The 14,852-nt window shown below is 42.2% G+C and overlaps 1 protein-coding gene across 1 annotated transcript; it reads right to left on the bottom strand.

Moving 5' to 3' along the window:
- Window positions 1-356: 356 nt before the first annotated feature.
- On the bottom strand, window positions 357-12,968 carry LOC114274807 (uncharacterized). Its single transcript, XM_082893378.1, has 4 exons — window positions 12,600-12,968; window positions 12,375-12,495; window positions 11,855-12,234; window positions 357-937 (listed from the first exon to the last, which is right to left on the bottom strand). Exons 1-4 carry the CDS (start codon window positions 12,632-12,634, stop codon window positions 685-687), a joined length of 789 nt encoding a protein of 262 aa, XP_082749504.1. The 5' UTR covers window positions 12,635-12,968; the 3' UTR covers window positions 357-684.
- Window positions 12,969-14,852: the final 1,884 nt, after the last annotated feature.

The following is a 14,852-nucleotide window of genomic DNA, read 5'->3' as shown; positions in this document are numbered from 1 at the left end:
TTGCATCAATGTCATAGGATGTAGTGGTATTTATAGAATTACTCGTGACCTTTAGAATGGTCATATTTTTTGGGTTCACATTTCATACGAACATACGCTATGAAGGATTGAATCATTTCATTCAAATGGAATCAATTCCCATTCACTTTTAAAATTTTCCAACAGAAACAAAGTAAGAACAAATCATAGAGCTTCTGTAATTCAACAATTAAGAACTTATTCAGTAATTAACTCAACAACTCCTGACTTTGCTCCCAGTCTTAATTGATAAATGTATGGATATATGATTTTTACTCTGTAGGGGTAAGTAAGTTCCATGTAGAAACTTGGAGAGGTTTCTCATAAAAATAATAATAATAAAACACACACCTATAATTGAAAGTTAGAATTGGGGTCAAAGCATAATTGAACCATGTTTATCATAACCCAAAAGACTCACGTCAATGCAATTCATCAATTCAGCCACTTTCACAATACAAACATGCACTCGCTCTCTGCCTATACGTTCTTCAATGGACTACATACTCAAAATTTCTATCAAGAAATTAATAGGAAAATTGTGATCCAAATTCATTTTTGATATAAATTTTATCATATAAGAATTAAATCTGAACCATTCATTATTTTTCTAAGTAAAATTTGAGCAGTTAGCTTTTTTGAACATTAAAATAATAATTATTGTTATTATTTGGAGCCAGCTTGAAGGATATGTCTTCTTTCCATTGACCACCGAAGCTTTTCTCTGGCATGCCTTAGAGCATCAAGAACTTCTTTAACACTTGCATTAACAATTGGTGGATCAATGGGTTGTGTTGTTGCTTTTTGCAAATCAATTGGTACCAATGCCAGTGAATTGCCAACATAATCATCCTCAACCTGATCATTGCTTCCTCCATTAATGTCCCCCTTCTCCACTAAACACCTTAATATAGAGGAACTGGTAATATTGGCAAAATTGAGTCCTAATTAGCTTTAAACAAATAACATGAACATAAAATTATATGTATAGAATACATGTGTAAATGAGTGTCTATCAGAAATGCTATGCACTTAAAAAAAATACTCACAAAAGCGCTCAAAATTTGAATATTTAGGTGCCGTTTGACAACACTTACGTTTTTAATTTTCTGTTTATATTTACAAAAATTTTAAAAACTCAAATAAAAACTTGTTTGGTAAATTTTTTATTTATAAATCAGTGGTCTCAGTTGTGGAGAAGTGGTTTGGAAATACTCTTCAGATCCTAGGAGACGCTAGTGATCCTCAACTAGTCACTTGAAAAGATACAAACCCTCCAATCGGGGGTGCCGGAATTAGCACTCCGACGGACAAGTCAGTTCAGACACTCAGGATAGCTTGTTTACTAAGTTAAGTGAAGTGATTCTTACATACCTTTCTAAATCTGTGATTCTTGTATTTATACTTGCTTTTTGGGCCTCGGGGCCTGAGCCTACTTTTATCCCATTCCCCTTTTATTTATTCGGAGCTACTGATCTCCGACTATTCGGCCTTCCTAACGTGTTCGGCATCCTAATCACGCAATATGGAGCCGAATAATATCTGATTTCTGGGGTACGCACCTTCCGACTCTTCTATTTATTCGGCTCCCATAATTGCCCCCCAAGCACTTTACCAACGACAGTTTGGCTGAAGTGCTTGGTTCCGAATTTCGAAAAGTCAGAGCCAAAATTCGGCGGTTGGCCTCATCCTCATGCGGATATCTTAGCGCACCCCTTTCGTTTGTCGTGTCGACTTCCCGCCCCCTCGTACGTGTCTATTTATTGCGATTTAAAATTTTGAAGTCCTTTCGAGTATGTATTTTATGACACTCGTCGATGGATTGCCTTTTGAATCGTCCTTGTAACTCTCTTCTCCGATATCCTCTTCGTCCTTTGTAAATTCTCTCCTTCCTTGTTTCGAAGACTCTTTCTGGTTTATTCTTTCCTTGGCATATTCTTATAAACTGTAGGGTATGGCGAAACATTTAAAAGACCTTCTCTCGTCAGATCGAATTGCTGGCTTTAAACGCCATTTCTCCATTCCTGATGATGTCCGTCTGTCGTTTGTGGCAGACAACACTCTTGATATGGAGAGGGAGGACAAAACCACGATTGTCTTTCCTCTTTTGTCAATCGCAGAGAGTGGAGTCCGTTTTCCCCTTCACCCGTTTCTTAGGGCTGTGCTTCGCCATTGGGGTTTAATCCCTTCCCAATTCAATGTGAATTTCTTTAGAATTATAATGGGGGTTATAGCGCTCAACCGTCGCCTTAGAATTAACCTTGGCATTCCAGCCATCCGGCATTGCTATGCCTTGGCTAAGTCTTCTGGTCGGCACGGGCATTTCTTCCTTAGGGCCAAGGATATCGACCATCAGCTAATTACTATGCTTTCCAGTTCTGGGAAACGAGTTGATGATGTTATGGTTGTTGTCCAGGGTAACTGGGAATTTGGCGAAGGGGAGGATCACGTCAACCCTATTCCTAGATGGAGGGCGAGCCAAGTGGCCGGTTGCCTTCTCGCTTTTATTATTTGTTCATTTTTGTTGTAAAGCCTTTTCTTTGAAATGTTACGGTTTGGCTTGTGCAGGGAACGATTTGAAGAAAGTCCTGTCTTCGACTGACGACACTGTTCTTTCGGATATCAAAGTCGCGCTCACGTATTTCGGCCGTCGAAGTCTTCAGAAACAAGGGAGGGCGGCCCACGTTCTGTTTCGTTACGAGCCGACATATACGACCTTCTCGGCGGCGGAAAATATCCCGGTTCCGGAGGGTGAAGATTCTCTTATCGCTCTTATTTTGTCTGGCTTCAAAAACTTGAGGCAAGTTAGTTTTGAAGGGTCTGATTCGGAGCGGGATGTAGCTAATGTTACCGAATCAGATCAGTACGAAACCGAGTCTGACAAGGTATTGAATTCGGCCGATCCTCCATCCACTTCGGGCTGAGGGGATCTTTCACTTGACGGTGTTTTTCACGGCTTAGAGGATTTTCCCGCCGCAGGCCCCGAAGACATGGCCGAGTTAAGCCTGACAAAACTTGCCAGGAAGGCGAATGCGGAAAGGTTGGCCACGCGGCGAAGAGCGGAGGCCTTTCGTCTGAAGTACCACCCGCCATTGAATCTTAACTCTCCCTGTTGGTTAGTGAATCAGAGTCCTTGCGCATTATTGAGGTGGAGACGGCAAAAAATCAGAATGCCGAATCCACTTTGATCATGCAGGCCGACCAAGAAATTGAGGAAGAGGCAGAGAAACGCCCTGCTGAGTTTGAGGCCGGCTCAGAAGAACAAGGCGGCAAACGTCCTTGATTAGAGGGATCGAATGTGATCGTTCCTTTTGTCATTCAACCAATGATAAAAAACATGCCAGTTTTTTCTGATGCTTCGGCGCTTAAAGATCCAAAAGTCGCATTCAGCTTGGCTACGTCCATGTCGTTGCCGTCTGACAGGAAGGCTTTCCGGAAGGAACCAGATCTGAATGCAACAGCACTAGCCGCCCAATCGGCACTTTTGGTACATATTCGGACTTTGCTTCATTTAATCCAAATACTGTTGAAGTTATGATTTTAAATTCTTGTTTTGCAGACCGTCGGAAGGATAGCCAATATGGGCCGTCGCCATCGCGACGCCGTCAAATAGATTGGTCGTTTATAAAAGAAAGTTGAGGGCCAGAGGAGAAGGGCCGAGGTCGAAGCTTTGAGGGCGAACATGGAAGCCTCAAGGGCCGACGCCGAGGTGGAGAGGGCTCGTAGCGCGGATCAATTGAGATCGAATGCCGAGAAGGAGGCGGACGCGAGCGAAGATGCGCTCAAATTAGCCCAGAAGACGGTCTCCAAACTGGAGGCTGAGTTAGCTGAAATGAAGGCGGCGAAGGAAACAATCGACTCGGAGGCTTCCAAAGTATTCGAGGCCGGGAAAAATGCTGGATTCGCCGAGTATTTGGACCAAGTCCCCAAGTTTGAAAATCGGGGATTCAAACATGGCTGGCACAAAGCCCTTGCTGCTGCTAAAGTTTCATTGATTATGCCAATACCGTATGAGCAAGTGGATGTTGAGCCATTGGAGTCTGATTCCGATGCCTGATCTGGGCGACTGACATAGTTCTTAGGATGTCAAATGTATTTTTACAGTTTTTAATTTGGTATTTTTCATGTGTTGCTACAGTCAGAGTTTTTTTTGCTAGGTATTTTCATGCGGGCTTGTAGCTTTTTGTTTAGTAATTTGCGTATATAAAATTTCATGAGTTGTGCTCAACTTGTTAAGGAAAATGTTGTTGATGAATGATATTGCTTTCGGTTATGGTTAGATCGGCTGCTTAGCTTAGGTATTTGGCCGACCAGATTTGTAAATCTGCCCTTGCCTTAGCCAAGGCGCGAGCTTACAAAGCTGAATGGGCCTAACTCGTGGGCTGGCTGAGGCACAGATTGATCGGCGCTTGCGCTTGAAAACATGGCCGACCAGATTAGTAAATTTGCTCTTGCCTTAGCCAGGGCGTGAGCTTGGGAAGCCGAATGGGCCTAACTCGTGGGCTGGTTGAGGCACAGATTGCTGGACAATGGTCATCCGTCTTTTGACGTTTGGGGTTACTGACGTTGCCTCGGGAGAGCTGCATACATTGAAGGATAAATGGGACGGGTGCACGCCAGAGGCCCTACTTATTTCCATTCAGGCAACTTGGGAGGGACGAAGATTGACTAAATTAGACGCCGCAATGAGTTGCAATAGCGAGCCTATGCGTACGGGAAGAAGAACGTCCAAGGATCGGGAAACACAGCAGCCCCTTAGTCGTCGAAGCAGATCGCCCCGAAAGGACAGGTAACAACGGGGAAATTCTCTACGCCTGCAACCGAGAATCGAGCCTGATACGACGCCACGACCGTTGAGTTTTGCAGTTTTTGTGAGGAATAGACCAATGACGGAGGCGGATTCTATCATTAAAGACCCAGGTGTGGCAGTTGAGTTCGCTCGACAGATCTTCCAGCCGAAAGTCCAACAATCGATGGTCGGACGTCAAGATTTCGAAGTATTTTGAGACGGCATACATAGGGCTGTGAAAGGACTATATACTGCTTACGAAGTCGGCATGTGTCTGCGGGAAGCGCGACATGAGAGGGAAAAAAAAAGATGAAAAGAATCGCAGTCTGGAGATTCGCGCGGAAAAGGCTAAGCGTGAGCTTCGGGAGCTGAAGAATGTTCAAACGAGCACGTCGGTGGCAGCCGGTCAATCTAAATTGGTTGTTGAGGAGGGAGTGACCCAACAGACCTTGGGTTATGAAAAAGGGTTTCAGGACGGCCTGAGGGTCGGGATAGAGAAGACCAAACGAGACCTTGCCGAGGAGGTCTGCCGATGTGAAAATCGTGGATTCAAGCATGGCTGGATCAAGGCCCTGCAAACCGAGAAAGCTCTTGAAGACGTGGGCATTGATTCGGCTTCGCCCCTGTATCATCGTCACTACTTACCCTATTTTAATTTCGAAACTGAGAAGAGCGACGATGAGGGTGTTGAATAAATAGACTTTGGAACGCGAGAACAGACTTCGCGCCGAACAAATAGAATTTCTTTTATTTTCAACGTTCGTATTTGGTCTTGAAATGTTATGTGCTTAATTAAACATATTATTTCAACTTACTGGCAAGTTTTGTGTTACGTGGTGCAAATGTTTAAACATGCATTGACCGGCTCGAATTAAGAACAATTCTCAGTGAATATTTATTCAGCTAGTGAAGTGGTCCGAATGCATCTCTCACAAAGGCTCCGAATTCGGAGACTGTTTTGGCCAATCGTGATATCCACGAAGGGCGCTCTAAATTCGGAGTCTTAATCGGCCTTAAGAGGCTTAATCGGCCCTAAGATGTTATGCGCCAAAAGGGGCTCCGAATCCAGAGACTTTATTTTGGCCAATCGTGATATCCACGAAGGGCGCTCCGAATCTGGAGACTTTAATTTGGCCAATCGTGATATCCACGAAGGGCACTCCGAATCCGAAGTCTTAATCGGCCTTAAGAGGCTTAATCGGCCCTAAGATGTGATGCGCCAAAAGGGGCTCCGAATCCGGAGACTTTATTTTGGCCAATCGTGATATCCACGAAGGACGCTCCGAATCTGGAGTCTTAATCGGCCCTAAGGTGTCATGCAACAAAAAGGGCTCCGAATCCGGAGACTTTAATTTGGCCAATCGTGATATCCACGAAGGGCGCTCTGAATCCGGAGACTTAATCAGCCCTAAGGTGTCATGCACCAAAAGGGGCTCTGAATCCGGAGACTTTAATTTGGCCAATCGTGATATCCACGAAGGGCGCTCCGAATCCGGAGACTTAATCGGCCCTAAGGTGTCATGCACCAAAAGGGGCTCTGAATTCGGAGACTTTATTTTGGCCAATCGTGATATCCACGAAGGGCGCTTCGAATCCGGAGACTTAATCGGCCCTAAGGTGTGATGCACCAAAAGGGGGCTCCGAATCCGGAGACTTTATTTTGGTCAATCGTGATATCCACGAAGGGCACTCCGAATCCGAAGACTTAATCGGCCCTAAGGTGTCATGCACCAAAAGGGGCTCCGAATTCGGAGACTTTAATTTGGCCAATCGTGATATCCACGAAGGGCGCTCCAAATCCGGAGACTTTATTTTGGCCTTAGAAGGCTTAATCGACCCTTAAAGGCTTGGGAGCAAGCTTGAGAAAACGAGAAGCTTTGTATTGCAACGGTGGAATATGTACAAGTATCAAGCCCACAAGTCGGGTCAATGATAGAATTTACGTAAATGTGTTGAATTCCAAGGCCGTGGCAGGCTTCTTCCTGACATGTCTGAGAGCCGGTATGCCCCTGTTCCTGCGATGGATTCTATTTGATAGGGGCTGTCCCAGTTTGGACCCAATTTTCCATTGGCCGGTCTCCGGTCAGTTGAAAGTACCTTCTTTAGGACCAACTCTCCTGGCGTGTATCGGCGCAACCGAACTCGCTAATTATACGATTTGGCGAGCTGCTGCTGATACCGTGCCATGGATGCTAGGGCGCAGTCTCATCATTCTTCGATTAGAATCAGATCCAGGGCAAGCATCATGTCGTTTCAGCTTGTATCAAAAACTTGCAATTTCAGAGTTGGGAGGCCGATTTCCAGGGGTAAGATTGCCTGGGTTCCAAAGCATAGAGCAAACGGCGTTTCTCTAGTGGATCTCCTCGGCGTAGTACGATGAGCCCACAATACACTCGGCAATTCTTTGACCCATTTGCCTTTAGCTTTTTCCAGCCTCTTTTTGATGCCGTCCAAAATGGATTTGTTAGAGGCTTCGGCTTGACCATTGCTTTGGGGGTAGGCTGGTGTAGAGAAGTAAGGCCGAATGCCATATTTGCTGCATAACTCTCGATATACGCCACAATCAAACAGGGTGCCATTGTCTGAGATGAGAGCTCTTGGAATGCCAAATCGTGTTATGATGTTTCTCCATACAAAGCGTTTAATGTCGGCATCTCGTATATGTGTTAAAGCCTCCGTTTCGACCCATTTTGTGAAGTAATCTGTCGCAACGATTAAGAATCGCTTGTTCCCTGGGGCCCTCGGCAATGGTCCTACGATATCAAGTCCTCACTGAGCAAACGGCCAGGGGCTGGTGATAGAGTTCAACCCTTCGGCAGGCAGATGGGTTAATGGGGAGAACTTTTGGCACTGTTCGCATTTTTTTACATAACTCTCCGCATCAGCTCTCATTGTCAGCCAATAATACCCCTGTGTTATAGCTCGATGGGCCAGGGAGCGTTCGCTAGAATGGGCACCACAACTGCCCTCATGTATCTCTGTCAGAAGCTCCTCCACTTTGCCGGGGTGCACGCATTCCAAATATGGACCAGAGAGGGACTTTTTATAAAGCCCTCCTTGCGGATCCAGATAGTATCACAGGGCTTTATTTCATAGCTTGTGTGCTTCTTTTTTGTCCTCTGGGAGTTGTTCAGAAGAGAGAAATGCAGCAATGAGGTTCATCCATCTTGGTGCGCATTCTATAACGTTGACATGGATTTCCTCCGAAGGGCCAATACTCGGCTCCAGGATGAAACCTACTTTGATGGTCCGTTTGATCTCAGAATTGATGGCAGAGGCTAGGCACGTCAAGGCATCCGTGTGTGTGTTCTGGTCGCGTGTTATTTGGTTCAGTTCGTGATGGTCAAATTTTGCCAGTAAGGAATTGACCGTTTTCATGTAGGCCGCCATACGGTCGTTTCTTGCCACGTACTTCCCCTTTAGCTGACTGATTACCAATTTTGAATCACAAAACACAAGCAGACGCCGAGCGCCGAGAAGGTGCGCATTCCGCAGACCGGCTAGAAGGGCTTCGTATTTGGCTTCGTTATTTGATGCTTCGAAGCCAAGCTTGATGGCCTGCTCAATTACTGCGCCGTCTAGAGACATGATTACAACTCCGGCGCCGCTGCCTCTTTGGTTAGACGATCCATCACAGTATAATTGCCAAATATCCCCAACATAAATTCTCCAGTTCGGCTTTGGTCGAACTTCGTCAGGTTTGAGGTTGGCAAGCTCACCGGTGAATTCGGCAACAAAGTCGGCCAACACCTGTCCCTTGATTGCGATTTTAGGTAAAAACTGAATGCCGTATTGGCCGAGTTCAACAGTCCATTTTGAAACACGTCCTGATGCTTCTGCACTCCGTAGTACTGATCGGAGAGGATAATTTGTTAGCACCCCAATGCTATGTCCCTGGAAGTAATGCATCAGTTTTGTTGCCGCCATGACTAGGGCTAAGATGAGTTTTTCCAGTGGAAGGTAGCGTGTTTCGGCGTCAACCATTGCCTTGCTCACATAATACACTGGCCATTGCTCCCCCTCCTCCTCTTTTAGCAGTACGGCGTTGACGGCCCTATCAGAAACTGCCAAATATAGAATGACCGGGTCACCAGCGGCGGGTGTTGTCAAGAGAGGTACTGAGCGGAGGTAGGTCTTGAGTCCGTTGAAAGCTGTTTCACATTCGGCGGACCATTCAAAAGCCTTACCCTGCCGTAGTGTTTGAAAGAATTGTCGGCAGCGATCTGTAGACCGGCTGATAAACCTGTTAAGTGCAGCGGCCATCCCCATCAACTTTTGGACTTCTTTTACTGAACCGGGGGAGCCGAGTTCCAAGATTGCTGTGATTTGCCTCGGGTTGGCTTTGATTCCTCGGTGATTGACGATGTAACCCAAGAATTTTCCAGAGTCGATTCTGAACGCACACTTGAAAGCGTTCAATTTCATTCTGTATTTGCGTAAGATGCTGAATGTCTTTTCTAGATCGACTATATGGTTCTGTTCTTCTTTGGACTTGACCACCATATCATCGATGTATACTTCCATAGTGTGGCCGAGTTGCTCTTTGAACATGGCGGTGACCAGTCTTTGGTAGGTTGCCCCTGCATTCTTAAGCCCAAAAGGCATAACTTTGTAGCAGTAGGTTCCTCTTGGGGTGAGGAATGCGGTTTTGTCCTGGTCATCTGGATGCATAGCGATTTGATGGTAGCCTCTGTAAGCATCGAGGAAGCTCATGCGTTGATGGCGTGCCGTCACATCGACAAGCTGGTCGATTCTGGGTAGAGGAAAACAGTCTTTGTGGCAAGCTTTGTTTAGATCCATGAAATCGACACACATTCGCCAAGTCCCATTTTTCTTCTTCACCACCACTGTATTGGAGAGCCACGTAGGGTAAGTGACTTCTTTAATGCCCCGGCGTCAAGCAGTCTGTCTATCTCCTCAACAACGGCGGCAGTGTGCTCCGCGGCTGACCGCCGGCCTTTCTGAATGATCGGCTTACATTTGGGATCGACATTCAGATGGTGCTGTGAAACTGACGGGTCTATTCTCGACATTTTGTATGGAGTCTACGCAAAGACGTCGAGGTTGTTGAGCAAGAAAGAGATCAGTTGTTGCCTGTCGGCCTAATTCAGAGAAGCGTCGATCATGAAGAACTTTTTTGGGCTTCCATCGATGTCAACTCGGTCTAAACCTTCCGTGGCCTTCTCGTTTGGATACCGCCCAATGTCATCAAGGATCTCCCGATTCGGCACCTGAATGGAGTTTACTTGCAGTTCCTTTGGCGTTTTGGCGGCAAGGAGATAACATGCTTGTGCCGATTTCTGGGAGCCGCGGATTTGCTCAATGCCGTGTTCTGTTGGGAAACGTAGCAGTTGATGATAGGTGCTTGGGACGGCCTGCAAGGTATGCAACCACGATTGCCCCATGATGAGATTGTACGGCGATGGCAGCCTGACGACCAAGAATTCCACATCCACCGTTCTAGAACCTGCTCGAACGAGTAAGCTGATCTTTCCCAATGGGTACTCTGGATTGGCATTGAAGTCGAATAGTGGATAAGGAGCTGGAGTCAGGTCTAACTCGTTGAATCCGAGTTTGATGAAGGTTTTATAATACATAACCTCCGAAGTATTGCCCTGGTCGATAAGAACGCGTTCGACGGTGAACCAGTTTACGCGTAGCTCAATAACCAATGGATCGATGTGAGGGAGTGTTAAGCCGATCAAATCAAAGTCGTCAAAGGTGATACTTGGCGTTTCTTGGAGCCGCTTTGCTGGCGTGAGTTGCCGTTGGGGGCTTGGATGTGATTGGATCGCATGCACGGCCGGGGCTGCTGGCAGGCTGTATATCATGTAGACGGTGTCAAGCGGAAATGCATCCTTCGGAAGGGCAGGTGTTTTGGTCGCACTCCTCCGGACGCATTGTTGGAGACGTTCATCCTTTGCCAACTCCTCAAGATGATCTGTTGAGGCACAGCGACCGTCAGTTTCTTGCTGTCGGGCTCGAGATCATCGATCATCTGCCCTCGGGGGTTGCTTAGAAACCTGGCACACTGTTTGTTTGGATTTTGCTATTTCCGAGGCCAGATCGCGACGAAGGTGTTCGTTCTCAGCGATGATGTTGTCCAACCTTTGTTTGGTTTGCCTAGCTTGTGCCATGGTTGCTTGTATTGTTTTTTGCGTTGGGTTTGAAGATGAGCAGAGGTCCAAGGCAAGTCTTGCTACGCTGGTTTTTGGTCCAAGCGAGTTTGCTGGAGTGAGGTCATCTCTCTGTGTGGTCTGGAGGATCTTCAGTCACGCCTGCCATGAATGTATTTGAGTATGTGTGTGTGTGTGTGTATAGATCCTTAATGTAAGTTTAAATTTAGCATATAGATCACACTCGAAATTAATCTGATTCACATATTTCAAAAATTAGGCACTTTTTGGAGTTTTTTTTTTCTTTTTTTTTCTTTTTTTTGGGGGTGCGCGCGTGTGTGTGGATTCCTTGCATTATTAATGTGTGTATACATGCGTATAATGTGTAATATTATAAGGTTGGGTTTAGATGAATAAACTTTAACTGAACGTATTTGATATTGAACTTTATAAAAAAAGGTTGAGCTCTTTTGATATTAATCTTTATAAAAAAGGTTGAGCTTTTTTTTAAGTCGGTGATCCAAGCAGAGAGGTGTCATTGGATTGAGTTCACTCGGAATGATTCAAACTAATTCAAACGATTCATTTTGTAAGATTTATCAAGAAAAATATCCATATAAAAAATTAGGTTGATCAAATGTTGGTAGTTAGTTAATTGGATTATATTTATCTTTAAATAAAAAGAATGGTCTAATATCAAAATTATATTTATCATTTAATTTTGTAACATAAATTTAATTCAATTATGATCTTTATAAAATTATAATTTTTAGTTCAGAGAGATTTCAAAAAAAAAAAAAAAAAAAAAAAAAAAAACTTATACATTAATATTTTATAAATACATCAGCATAAATCTCTCAAATTCAATTGTTAAATCCATAATAAGTTAAGTTAAATTTGAAACAGCTATGGAGATAATAGAGTTAAATACCTAAGATCATCTGTCTTTGGATCATTGCAATTTTGACTCCATTCAACCTTACTGTGTTCTTCAGAACAGGCTTGATTTGATGAAACATTGTCTTCCAAATTTTGTGAGACTACTGGGCAATTTCTCTTCTTCACCACAGACTCTTCAATTTCACATTTTTCAATGCTTGTGATTTGGGTTTTGGGATCTTTATCTTCATCTGGTTCTTTGGATGATAGAGAGGAAATCTCACTCTTCTCTATCAAGCTTGAATGCTCTGATTCCTCTGAACCAAATGATATGTTCAGTGACTCAAGCTTCTTCAGCACCAATTTCAGCTTCTTCTCTGCTCTGTTTCTTGATTTGATTTCTATCCTCAACTGGTTCTCTATCTCCATAACCTGTAGAGAGAGAGAGAGAGAGAGAGAGAGAGAGGAGAGAGAGAGAGAAGGTGAAATTAGTCATTGTTAAGCAGAGTCTCTTTGTGGCTGTGTGTGTGTGTGTGTGTGTGTGAGAGAGAGAGAGAGAGAGAGAGAGAGACTCTGTTTTCCATATGGTCTGCATTTTCTGTGGCAATCCTTGAAGACACTCTCTCAGCAAGCAATCTTCCTCTTAAACACTCCAATGTTCTCAAACCATCTTCCCCTTCCATTTTCTTTCCACTGTGTCACAACCCATATCAAATTTGTAAGAAAAATATATACCAATTGTATATGTGTGTGAATCTGTATACATATATAGAGAGAGAGATGAGAGAGAAACTCACCTCCAGTTTCCATTCACAATGCCACAATCTATCATTTTTTGCTTTCCCTTGTTTCCCCAACTGTTGTGTTTTTTGCTACTAGTTGATCTTTGTTTGATACACCGAGACTTCAGTTAAGATCCTTTTGAAACAGAAAGATCCACCTATTGGAGGAAAAATTGCAAAAAAATTGCAAAATACTTTGCTAACTAATTTTTGTTAGTTAACATGTGACACTATCAACGAATGAATTTAACAACCATTGAAGATGCTCTGTAGTCTATCAGATCTGAGTTCTGAGCTATGTGAAATGTATATGGATGTGTGACTCTGATTTTTTGTTCGGTAAAGATTGGGGGTGGGTGCTGTGACAGCACCCAAGCTGTCACACCCCGTATGGCTTATTTCGATTATATTTTAATAATTTGAATGGCTGATATTATAAGATTTGTTAAGTATATTATCCTTATAAAAAATAAAATTAATCGAACAAATAAAATCACATGATCAAGACAAATTATAACTTTAAAATATTATTAAAATTATACTAACCGTTTATTTTTTTAAACATAAACGTAGTTTTGTTATAAGTTATAAGTGTCTAATTACCTTGAATTTTTTCATGGATGATCTACTCAACGAACCCTACACAATGAACATTTCGGATCATTAAAATAAATTCAAGACGTGCTTTCACAGACTTATAACACAGTGCTATGCCTATAAGACACATCACCAACCCCATTCCTGTTAGGTTGATACTTCTAAATAATCACTACAATATCATTTTATTTTTTGTTTTTATTTTTGTGTTTTTTTAAAATTTTAGAAGGGTAAATTATGCTGATCTACCTTAAGGTTTGAAAAAAATACCGCAAACCTTACAAATATATGATTTTAAGAAAATTGGAAAGAATATAATTGAGAGTCTCCAAATATATAATTTTAAACATGCAAATACTCATTCTAAAATGGTGAAAATAAATCAATTTTTATAATTGAAAGTCTCCAAATATATAATTTTAAAAACCATGCAAATAATTCTAAAATGGTGGAAATGAATCAATTTTTATAATTGAAAGTCTCCAAATATACTATTTTAAAATTGAAAGAATAAGATATTATACAATAATAATTAAAGTGGTGTTCGTATAATTTAGTTCTTTTTATTTTTGAACTTTTTTAATAAATTCTTTTTTCCATTTTTTTTTTTTTTTTTTTTGTGGTAGAATAAAACCCTTGTTTATACAATAACAAAGATGCTAACATCTCTGTTAGAAAACCAAAGTCAAAACTTGGCACCCTGGTCTCTCAATCAGATGGGACCCATATATTTATACAAGTAGATATATACTTTTTATTTTATTAATTTTTTTTATTATTTGATTCATAAGTAGATAGATATATACACTTAAAAGCTTCTCTGTAATACAATAAAGTGGTTAAAATGTTCCATTTATTGCACATTATTGAACCACTATGGAGTGTGGATCTTCCACAAGCTAAAACCAGCATTTGACAAAAAATTCAAGCAAGTTTGTTAAATTCTCTTGACTAACTTGGTATGGGGGATGTCGTCGCTCTAATGTTATCTAGGGTATACTCTACAAAGATTGTATCCAAAAACGTAATGGATATTTTGTTTTCAAGTATGCTTCTTTTTTTTTTTTAATTTCAAAATACTTAAAATTGTTGAATCACGTGAGAATCTCAAAATACAAAAATTTTGAGACATTATCTAATGGCCATCTTCATTAATCAGTCTCACTTTAATCTACTTCAACCATGGTGTTAAGACTCTAACTATTGAATTCAACATTTCTTCTTGAACCTTGATACTTTACAAAATGTGAGTTATGAATCTCTATTCTCGAGAAGGTGTCTCTCTTCATATTTTAAGTACTTACAATTATTTTTATTTTAAAAAATTAAATCGTACGATTATAAATGATTAAACAAGTACATATTTTAGAACAAATGATTCCAATCTCAAAACTGTTCCAATGTCTAGATTCTTCAAAGCCAAGGTCATTGTAGGGTTTTAATCCCTGCTAATCCTATTATGCTTCCTCAATTGTTTTGGAAAGGATCTGAATCTAGAAACTCATTTCATGCAAAAACAAAAGAAAAAGAAAAAGAAAAGGAGAGAAAGAGAATTTATATTATTAATTTCATTTTAGAGAGAAGGGGTAGTTTGAAATTTGGAAGACATGAGGACACTAGTGCTTCTGGATGTTGCTGTATGTCACATGATGCCCCTGCAATGTCTGTTTG

Source organism: Camellia sinensis, chromosome 10, assembly GCF_055761805.1.
Source record: "Camellia sinensis isolate YWXY chromosome 10, ASM5576180v1, whole genome shotgun sequence".
NCBI classification, from domain to species: Eukaryota; Viridiplantae; Streptophyta; class Magnoliopsida; order Ericales; family Theaceae; genus Camellia; species Camellia sinensis.
The sequence above is the reverse complement of the archived record's forward strand: the minus strand, read 5'-3'. Positions and strand labels throughout refer to the sequence as shown.